This window comes from Pteropus vampyrus, unplaced genomic scaffold (assembly GCF_000151845.1).
Source record: "Pteropus vampyrus isolate Shadow unplaced genomic scaffold, Pvam_2.0 Scaffold465, whole genome shotgun sequence".
Lineage (NCBI taxonomy): Eukaryota > Metazoa > Chordata > Mammalia > Chiroptera > Pteropodidae > Pteropus > Pteropus vampyrus.
The window spans coordinates 52,582-63,859 of record NW_011889246.1 but is presented as its reverse complement, the minus strand read 5'-3'; the positions used below and the strand labels follow the sequence as shown (position 1 = coordinate 63,859).

General features: G+C 32.9%; 1 protein-coding gene and 1 pseudogene across 4 annotated transcripts in view; one reads left to right on the top strand and one right to left on the bottom strand.

Annotated features, from left to right (window-relative positions):
• The window catches only part of LOC105306924 (DNA excision repair protein ERCC-6-like 2), a 64,146-nt gene that overhangs the window by 3,295 nt on the left and 49,573 nt on the right, over positions 1 to 11,278 (top strand). For all 4 annotated transcript variants that reach the window (XR_002777596.1, XM_023524473.1, XM_011382219.2 and 1 more), the window contains exon 2: positions 2,795 to 3,219. Coding sequence is in view for 3 of the 4 variants with exons in the window: in XM_023524473.1 (XP_023380241.1) it covers positions 2,795 to 3,219 (425 nt within the window). In the remaining variant the exon portion in view is untranslated. The remainder of the gene's footprint in view (positions 1 to 2,794; positions 3,220 to 11,278) is intronic.
• On the bottom strand, positions 1,843 to 1,961 carry LOC111732527 (annotated as a pseudogene).

Here is an 11,278-nt window from a genome sequence, read left to right as displayed (position 1 = left end):
TTCCCTTTTAAATTATGTTTCCTCAGTATTTCTTTCTCATAACATACTGTTCTTTTCTTCTGGAACACTTATTACAATTTCATGTTCGTGAACTCTTTAATAACTCTTTCCTTCAGTAGATATTAAGGATCTGTGAGATCAAGGATGTATTTTCATTAAAAAATTGAGTATATGTTTATTAAATGCCTACTGGTGTGTTGCTTGTGGGGATAAAATTTTTTAATAATACAGACATTTTCTTGGAAAGGAAATTACTTTCTAGTGAGACAGATAAAAACAAGTAAACATGGTAATTAAACATTGTGATATGTGCTATGAAGGTAATAAAATACTGAGATAGAGAATAATGGAGTATCCTACTTTAAATAAGGTGGTCAGAGACAAAATCTCTGAGACATAAAAACAGCTGAGAGAAGACCTGCTTAGCATGTTTGAGTCAAGGGAAAATTTGACAGATTATGTTGGAGAGGTAAGTAGAGGCACATCATACTGGGGCTTGTAAGCTACAGTAAGGAGTTTGGATTTTATTTGTAGTGGATGGTTATTGAAGGATTTTAAGTTAAAGATTTGTTAATTTATATTTTTAAATAATCATTATTGCTGCTATGTGGAAAATGGATTGATTGTAGGAGGAAATTAGTGGCAGCAGAGAAAATGCTTAGGAATCTATAGCACTACTTTCGGAGGAAGGTAAAGTTAGGGCAGAGGTTTGCAAACTACCATTGTGGGTCAAATCTGGCCTAACATTTTTTTCATAGATAAAATTTTGTTGGAACACAGCCATGCCCATATGTTTATGTGTTTGTAGCTGCTTTTGTGTTACAAGGGCAAGAGAGAGGATAGCCTGCAAAATCTAAAATGACAAATAGCTAAAATATGACTCTACAGAAATAATTCTCCAGCAGTTTTTTGAGAGAGATGGTAGCATGGAGGGAAATGATACATATTTGAAGTAGAACCAGCCAGACATTCTGATGGATTGGAAGTAGGGAGTAATATAAAAAGAAGAATAAGGGCTAATTAAAAAGTTTCCTATCTTGAAAAGTTAGTTAGACGATGACGCCATTTAATCACTATATTTTTTTTCTTTTTTTTATCTTTTTTTTTTTTTCATTTTGTGTGGAAGACTATCTGGTTAATTATTGGCATAAAATTGCATGTGTTGAATAATAAATTAATGAATTAGGTCTTTAAAATTAGTAGGCATTTGCTGAGTAGGCAAACAAATGTGAAATTGAAATAATGTATTAAGAATTGCTATAGTGGTTAATTTAGGTTTTAGGCTCAAAAAGTACTATTTTGAAAATAAGGCCCATTGACCTATCTGTTATTCTTGTACAGTGGATCAGAGTTTTAGTTTCACATTTAAACTGTCTTTTAGAATAGTATACTAGTTCTCAGATAGTTTAAATCCAAAGATTAGAGTGAAAGAACAGATTTTTCTCTGTGTACTTCTGATTGTTATGCAAAACACAACCTCACCAAAGTTAGTGGGAATAATGGTTTTACTTTGAAGAAACAACTGATGAGAAATAGCATAATGAGCAATTTTTGCATAAGAGAGGATAGACATACTAGTTATATTATAATCATGAATGTTATAAAAACCAAACTTGAAATCATCAAGAAGAACCCAGGAAACTACCAGTAGTTATCTGATCTCAATGAGAAATGTGTGAGAAAAATAATTTCTACAGTTTTTACAGTTGTAGCCATATAATTCCTTGGGGATTCTTTTTTTGGGGGGCGAGGGGGCGAGGCAACGCTTGGTTGACCTCACAGATTACAAGGACCTTGTCAAGTTTACAATCCCTTTTTTTTAAATTTTTTTTTTATTTTTTATGCCTATAGCATCCAGTCTTCCTAGGTGGTCTCCCATCCAAGTACTAACCAAGCCCAACCCTGCTTAGCTTCCGAGATCAGATGGGATTGGGCTTGTTCAGGGTAGCATGGCCATAGACCAGGATTCTTGTTATAAGAAATTATATTTGTAACATTGTTTTTACTTAATTTCCTCTATTTGGTATTTTTTAATTTACCAATATTATACTCTGTAGAGACTCCCCACCCCACTCATAGTGCTATATTTTCTGAATAGAAAATAAAATAGCTGTACAGTTAAGGACAGAATAAATTCACTTATACAGAGGTTAAACTCTTCAAAAACATAATAGAATCTTAGCAAAAAGAGACCTTAGAATTCATCTCTTTTTTAAGAACCTCAATTCTTCAAAACTTTGAAAGGAAAAGTTGTAACAAAGCTGGTACCCATCATTGGTGGTTCCCTTGGTTAATTGTACACATATTAAGGCAACAGTTTAGAAGCAGCAATATTAACAGAAGAAACAGCTGTCTCCAGAGGAAGAAAATAGAATTACTACAAAAAAGACGGAAGAATCACAAAAGCATACATAGGTTATGTTCGTTAGTCATCGTGAATATTTAAATCAGTGATTCTCACCCCTGGCTGTGCTTCAGAACCACCTTGGAATTCAACAATAACCAAAGTAATAAAACCAGATACCCATGGCCAATATCCACTGAATCAGAATGAGCAGAAGTAGTATCCAAGCATGTATGGGGAGATTATGACATAGCCAGATTGAGAACTACTGGAAGTAAATTATGTACCACTTATTCTGCTTTTTATAGAACATCTGGTGATATGTTTTAGGAAAATATATATATCATAAGTATAATTTATCTTGTTTCAGTTATTTGGGAAGAGTGTTTATGTGAGGTGTTACTTTATAAACTAAATTTGTAAACTTTGTTTTCTTCTTCATTATTACAGACATATGGCATCCAGGAGAAAGATGTCTTGTCCCTTCTCCAGAAAATGAAAAACTTTGTGAAGCAAGCATAAAATCTATCATAGTAGATGAAAATGGGAAGTCATTTGCAATTGTCTTATATTCAGATTTTCAAGAAAAGAAAGTACCTCTTAAAAAACTTCAAGAAGTAAAATCTGTCAAAGATTGCTCCCGGAATTACATATTTGATGATGAAGATTTAGAAAAACCTTATTTCCCAGACCGAAAATTTCCATCAGCTGCTATTGCATTTCCATTATCTAAAGATGGAGAGTCTATTCCTTATACTATTAATAGGTATTTGAGAGACTATCAAAGAGAAGGAGCCCAGTTTCTTTATGGACACTTCATCCGAGGAAGAGGGTGTATTCTTGGTGATGACATGGGACTTGGAAAAACAGTACAGGTAACTATTTTAATAACTTTATAATTAAAATTTAGTAAAGTCATTATGAGTAGATACCATATGCAGATCTCTATTTGTACTCCCATTTCTTATGGTAGCCATTGTGTGTGTGTGTGTGTGTGTGTGTCACCCACTTGACAGTTAAGTCCTCAAAGTTAAGGACAGTGCCTTAGTCATCATTTTATCCTCAGTAATTACATAGTATTTATGAAATATATTATTCAAAATAATGTTTTGGTATAATTTGGCTTGATAATACTAGTTCTAAGATATTAATTATATTTACAAAGTAGTTTAACCGTCTCAGTAATACTTTATGAAAGAGAAGTATTCTGACATTTGTTAAGCTGTATAACATGGTTAAATTGATTTCTTATAAGCCTTTTGTGCATATTGTATCAGATGTTTCTTAATCTGGAATCCCTGGGCCAATGGGAATTCTACTGGTAGACTTCGGAGAGGCCTTCTATTTCCTTAAAATGTGTGTCAGAATTTGGCCATGTACTACATACTTTTCTGCAGAGAGGATCTGATAGTTATCTATTGCTGTGTAACAAGTTACTCCAAAATTTAGCAGCTTAAAATGATACACATTTATCATATTACAGTTTCTGTGGGTGAGAAATCCAGGTGTAGTTTAGCTAGGTCCTCTGGCTCTTCCTCTCACAAAGCTGCAGTCCTTTCTTGGAATAGGGAGGAGTCACTCTCTGGCTCACATGGTTTTTGGCGGGATTCTGTTCCTTGTAGGTTGTTAGACTGAGGCCTCAGTTTCAGGTGAGCCATTCATGAAGGCCTTCCCTTGGTTCCTTGCCACATGGGCCTTTGCATGGAGCTTTTCACGTGGCAGCATACTTCACTTAGGATAGCAAGTGAGAGGGCAAGAGAGAGCACAGAAATTATGGTCCTTTGTAACCTAATCACAGAAGAGACAACTTATCACTTTTGCCATGTTCATTCCATTAGTAGCAAGTTGCTAGATTGAGTCCGTCCATACTCAAGGAAAGATTAAACATGGTTGTGAATACCAAGAGGTGGGGATTATTGGGAGCCCTTTCAGAAGATGCCTACCACAGGGTCCTTAGCTTTCATTAGATTTTTGAAGAAGTGTATGATCCAAAGAGTTTAGAGTTCCTAATCTAGACTTTATACTAAATAATCATTCTGGATTTGCATAGATATTTGTCTAGTTTGTGATTAAGTCTTTCCATGTTTCCTTTCTTATAAATGAATTTAAGCTATTTTATTCTTGGCACCTCTGTTGTTAGTGGAACTCAAAGGTAAGTGAAAAACTTATTTAACATTTTTAAAACATAGGCAAATAATGCAACTATGTATAAAGCTCTGGTGTAAAAAGCTAGAGTAAAATTCAGTCCTTTGATAATCATAGTGTATTACCATTAGCCATACTCTCTGTTCCTTTAAGTCAGTGCATATATTTCTAGGCTTACATATTGAAGGTGCTAAATAATTGCTTGTGGAATAAACAAATTTGCTTTCTTAGGAGAATAGGTGGCAAGAATAAAGAAAGGTGGCTTCTAGAAACTACTGTATGTGACCAAGATATATAGATGAATTATAGAGGGAAATAAATAATAAAGCCCTTCCATGACTATCTTTGCATATACTTTTACTGTTTTTGCCCAGCTAGAATGTTCTTTTTCATGCTTCTTTGACTAACCAATACCTGTTCCTCTTCAAAGTCAGAAACATGAGGGTGCTATAAAATGTGACCTACAGTTTAGGAACCCCCACCCTAAAACTATGAAATACCATTCAAATTCTTCTGCATGTTTTAAGCTCAAATTTCATCTCTGAAGAACATGTTACAAAGAAGTTCCCCTTATTTTACATTTTATAGGATTACTTTAAAAGTGATTTTACTGCATAATTTTGTATTACCCGACACACTGAAATCTTTGGAAGGCTTCAAACTATGTTATGTGCTATGAAAGTCTTTGAGGGCTCATCTGAAGATTAGAAAATATAGTTTCTGTCCTAATTTTGATACTTAGCTGGATTTGTCTGGTCCTTGGGGACCTAGTTCTTTGGTTCTTGAAACTCAGAATAATTTCCAGATAAATAGGAGGTTTGGGAGACTCATATAAGATAGAGTATCTATAGATATAATGACTAAGCCAGTTGAAGAAGTGTGAACAATAGTTAATAAGTTCACTAGAATTTCAAAATGCAGTAGAATTAGATAAAAATGGTCTATGAAAATAGACTATTGGCATTTACTGTTTAAATTATAGTATTATCTTCTTTTCTTTTTCATTTTTTACCCTTTTCCTGTTATCAGTCCTTTAAATTTCCCCCTTCTTACCTTCTAACTTGGCCTTAATATGAAATCGAACTCTTCTTTTTGAAAACAGTTTATTATACATACCAAATAAAGTTTGCCTCTCTCATTTCAAATTTAAGGATTGAAAAAATGTGTGTTTGAGCAAGTGACATGGAAATCACTGGTATCTTTAGCAAGAACCATTTTACTGGAATTTGGAGCACAAGCCTGATGAAGTAGGTGAAGACATGGACACAGGAAATAGCCACACCTCTTTAAAAAATGTGGCTTTGAAAAGGAATAAAAGTGACCTAGTAATAGCTGAAGGAGGATGAGATTTTGAGGGAGTTTCTTTTTTGTTTCTTTTGTATCATTTAATGATAGGAGGAACTTATGTAATTTTTAAGTGAATTAGAAGGATATGATTGAGAGGGGCCAGTAGAATATTTGGTACAACATACATAAATATACACATAACATATACTTCATATATGCTTGTCCAAGGACACATAGACATACATAAATATGCAAAACGTGAATCATTACTATCTTACAAACTGATTTTTCCCTAACATCTTATTATGAAACTTTTCAAACATATACAAGTGTGGGAAGAATTTTACAATGAATATCCATCATTTAGATTTTGTTAATTTTCTATTTCATTATACATGGCTTTATCACATATCTGTCCATCCATCAAGCCATCTTATGTAGCATTTTAAAGGAGCAGACATTAGTATATTCTATCTGCAAACACTGGAGCATACATGTCATTAGCTAGAGTTCAATATTTATTTACAATTTTTTTTTCATTTTAAAGTAAAATTTACAACAAAATGCACACATCTTAAGTATACTCACCATTCCATGAGTGTCAACAAGTATACACCTCTGTATAAGCCAAATAAGCCCTCTGAAGATACAGAACATTATCATCACTCCAGAAAATGTCTTCATTTTCCTTCCTAGTCCTGCCACTACCCCTAAGAGGCAACCAGTGTTCTGCTTTTTTGTGCAATGGATTAATTTTCCTTTTTCATATAAATGGGATCATATAGGACACTCTTGTGTAAGGCTTCTTTCACTTACTGTAATATTGTGAAATTCATCCATGTTATTGAGTGTACAAATTCCTTTATATTGCTGAGTAGTATTCCATTGTATAGATGCTGCATTTTGTTAGCATCCTCCTGCAGATGGACACCTGGGCTGTTTCCAGTTTTTAGCCATTATGAATACAACCGTTAAGAACTTTCTTGAACGATCTCTTGTGTTTTCATATCTTGGGTAAATAATAAAGAATAGAATTTCTTGGTCATAGAGCTGATATATGTTTAGTCTTATAAGAAATTGACAAACTTTTTCCAGAGTGTTTGTGCCATTTTGCATTCTTACCAACAATGTATGAGAATTATGGTTGTTCCATATCCTTATAAAATTTGGTTTTGTGAGTATTAATTTTAGCAGTTTTGTTAGGTATGTGCGTATATGTTTGGTTGTGTATGTGTTTGCTATGTGCATGTGTGTTTGTGTGTACATGGTATTTGTTTGCTTTATTAAGGTGTACATGACATACAATAAACTGCATAAATTTACAGTATACAATTTGATAAGTTTTGCATATATATACATCTAAGAAATGATCACTACAGTACCACAGTCAAGATAACGAACATATCACCCCAAAAGTTTCCTCATATCCACTTGTGCCAATGATATGTTCAACACCAGTGATTCATCATGTACTGTTTTCACTTTCAGTGTTTAATCGGACTAAGAAATTAAATTGCGAAGGAATGCAAAATCCTAAATTTATATGAAAATTTCCCAATATTTTCTAGAACTCTCACACCTAACTCAATAGGTAATTTGAAAATGACTCCCCTCTATACATTGACATAACATTTAATTAGCTAATGTAACTATAATAATTTCAACTGGACTATACAGGTGTGGGGAACTGACTTCTGATAATCAAACAGCTCACCTGATAGGAAGGGAGGTGAATGGGCAATTACTACAGAGCAGTGGTTCTCAAAAGTGTGATCCCTGGACCAATAGCATCAGTATCACCTGGGAATTTGTTAGCATTGTGAATTTTTGGATCTTACCCCAGACATACTGAATCAGAAATTCTGGGGGTGAGACTTAGCAATCTGTATGTTAACAAACCCTCCAGTTAATTTGAGGCCCACTAAAGTTTGAGAACATCTGCTTAGACTGTTGTTTTTCAGAGAGGATGAAAAACCTTGGTTAATTTGGTGAATTATTTCAGTGAAGGTTGGCTAAGAGAGTGTTTAGTTTATGTGAATATACATAGGATGATTACTTTTTTAAAAATAAAATTTTGGAAATGGAAATGATATTAGAGATAATCCTATTCAGCTTCTTTATTTAATAAACAAAGAAACTGAGACACAGGAGTACTAAATGACTTCCTTATCTAAGGTCATATATAGGAAGTCACTATTTTCATTCCATTCAGTACTTTTTTTTTCTCCCCTTTGCTGCCTCTATCTGGCAGTCTTTAACTCAGCTTTTAATTAACTGTATTCATTTATTCAAAGAGTTGACATTTATTAAGCACCTAATGTGAGTTAGCCCCTGTTTTAGACACTAAAGAACCTAATATAAATGCACATGATCACTATACTTACACAGTTCACAAATGGTGATAAAAAGAAACGAAGCCAAAGGGTCATTATCTAGTCTGGTCCTTTGCTTTTTATTGGGTTTGCTTTTGAAATCTACCAAAATTTAGAATTAATTTGAGAGATATCAATTCAGACATTAAGGGTTTCTTTCTTCTCTTTTTCATTGAAGGCATAGCTCTAGTACAGTGTTTGAAAGGTTTATCATAAAAGAAGATCTCACTCATTGAATCAAAATTATTTTTTTGTCTTAATTTGGTAATTAGTTTTCATAGGCACAAAGTCTTAAAAACTATTAAATAAGTACAACATGTATTTTACATTTTTATTTCCCCATCTACTATTTGAAGATAGTACTTTTTTGAGCAACAGAGGAGAGAAATTTGTAAACTATAAAGATTTTCTTTGAATCTTTGTCTCTATATTATTGAATATTATATAATCAAAGACATCATCACTGAAGGCTATCATTTTAAAAAGCTATATATAGTAAACCTCATTCCTAAGGGAAATGGCGAGACTGCTGGTAATTATAGTTTTTTAGGTTATTGTCAATAACATTTTTTTGATAATGTGATCTTAGATTCAAAACTTATACTAAACTTAAAAGTTTTTTTGATCACGAGTCATGTTCTTCACTCAGGAATATAGTAATAAAGAAAAAATAATGTTGATTGTATTTTCATTCATGGAGAAAATGTCATAATATTCAATGTGAGAGAGACTAATTAATCTCCAGAGCCACAGACCCTTTAAAGAGGAAACAAAAATGTTCTCTTGCTTTAAAGATAAATTGCTTTTCTTTTCTGGCATGTAGTTCAGATTTCAGGGATAGAAGTTTTTGAAGACAAATGGACTAGTCCCCATTTTAAAACAGTGCTTTGTTAATGTTTTTAAGCAAGAAAAAATTATCATACTTTTCGAAGTATGATTCAAAGTACTCTTTCACCTTTCTGTCTCCTAGGGAGATGAAAAATAAGGAATGTAGGATTTTTTTTTTTTTTTGATCCTCTAAGAAATAGACAATTTTTGCTATGCCTTCTGTTGATCTAAGGTTTGTTGCATTATTTCCCTGCCTCTGATTTACTCTGTATATCATGAGCTTACTGTAAGGAAAATGGCCTATAAAAATGTTTGCCTGACATGTAGAAAGGAATGCCTGTAAAAACAGAAATCTTCCCAGACTGATATTTTATTTCTGAAATGCAGTTTTTGGACTTTTACTATTCTATATGTGTCTGATTTAAATGCTCATTTTTGTTCTTTTCATCTCTGAACAATTTTATAACTATTCCACATTTAAAAATGTTCTTTTTTTTAAAGATTAGTTTTTCAAACCATTGTAAATATGCCATTCACCTTCTGTGACTTAAGATTGACCTCTACTGTACTAGTATAGCATGACAGAGATGGCTAGATCTCCACTTTGCCTTCTCAGATTTGGGGCCAGAACATTTTTCAGTTTCCTTTGCATGTTTTGGACTTGTGAAAGGTCTGGTCAACAGAAATGAGGGCAGAAGTGCTGAGTGTCAGTTACAATCCCAGTCTGTAAAACTCACTTGTGCTATTCTTCCTGTTCTCCTTGTTTGTGCCTTTTAGATGTTGACACATTACTGCTATAACTGACAGCATTACCTTAATATATTGAGCTAAAAGTTTGTCAGTGGTTTTAGTTAGCCTCTCCAGTTAGTGTGTATTCTCAACTAAGGTCAAGTTTATTTTTACTTCAACTTACTTTTTTGGAAGGTGGATAGGTGAGTAATCTTCGGAGGTAGTATAGATGATTTAAATGAGGTGCAAAGATTTTTTTTTTTAAAATCATTAATGGTTTTATTAAGTAAAGCTAATCCATAATTAGAGTTTATTAATTTGGTTTCCTTCTACAAAACTTCTTACAAAAGTGAGATTCTTAAACAAAATAGACATTTCACATATCTTTGTTTTATGGAATTTCACAAATTAAGTTAGAATTAAGATTGCATATATCATCGTGCATAGATGAACAGGTAGAATTATGAGTTATCATAATTAGGAATATAGTTTTCCTATAATGAAACAATCCATAGATGAGTTAAGAGCAAAGCAACAGATTAGGTTTTATATTACCTCATTTAAATTGCCATATAGTATGTAATAGGTATCTTTTTTGCCTTTTCAGTAGACTTCGAGGACCAATTGCCTATTATGCAGAAGAATATATGTATCAGTGTGATTACAAATAATAAAATGCACAGATCTTAATTATACAGTTCAATGAGTTTTGACAAATACCCATATACATATATATATAGAGAGAGAGAGAGGGCGCAAGTGAGCGAGTGATTGAGGAAGTACCGATACTCAAATCAAGAAATAGGACACTTCCCTTAACTGTAGAAGTTTTCCACGTGTTTCTTTCTCATTAGTTGCTTAAATTTTTAATTATAAATTTTCTGTGATTCTTTCAGCATTAAATTATATTCCAGGAAGTGGTCAGAACCTAAAATATTATGAATATTTATTTATATCATCTGGGAATTCAGTAAATTCCAAAATTAGATTACATACTTTTAATACAAAGAATAAATAACATTAACTTAACATACTAAAATAATTATAAAGTGGAGCATGCATCAAAGCTCTTTTACTGAGATTATATTAAAAATATTTAAATTGTCCAATGCTTAAACTCAGTTATTTGTGGAATATTCTTCCTGCCTCCTTTAATCTGGGTTCTACATAGTGCATCGGAATTTTTGCTCACATCAATTGTTTGGTGAATTCTTCAATAACTTTAGTTTTTGTTCATTGGTTTATTTTTTTCTCAACCATGCTTTCTCAACTCATCTTCTTTCCACCTCTCCACCCATACCCCAGATCTCCCTCTGAATCAGCTGGATTTCAAACTGCTGGAGAATAGAAATAAGCTTTTCATCTAACTTTTTCCAGCATCCAGCACAGAACCTGGCATGTAGTAGGCAATAAATATATTTTTATTGAATGTACTCATGAATTTTAAGTTGAATTGGGTATCGTATGTTTCTGTGGTTATAGCTTATATTTAATGATCCCTATATGCCAGGCTTATGATAGACATTTTCCATTAAACATACATGTTAATTAGGCATATTGTTCCCATTTTATT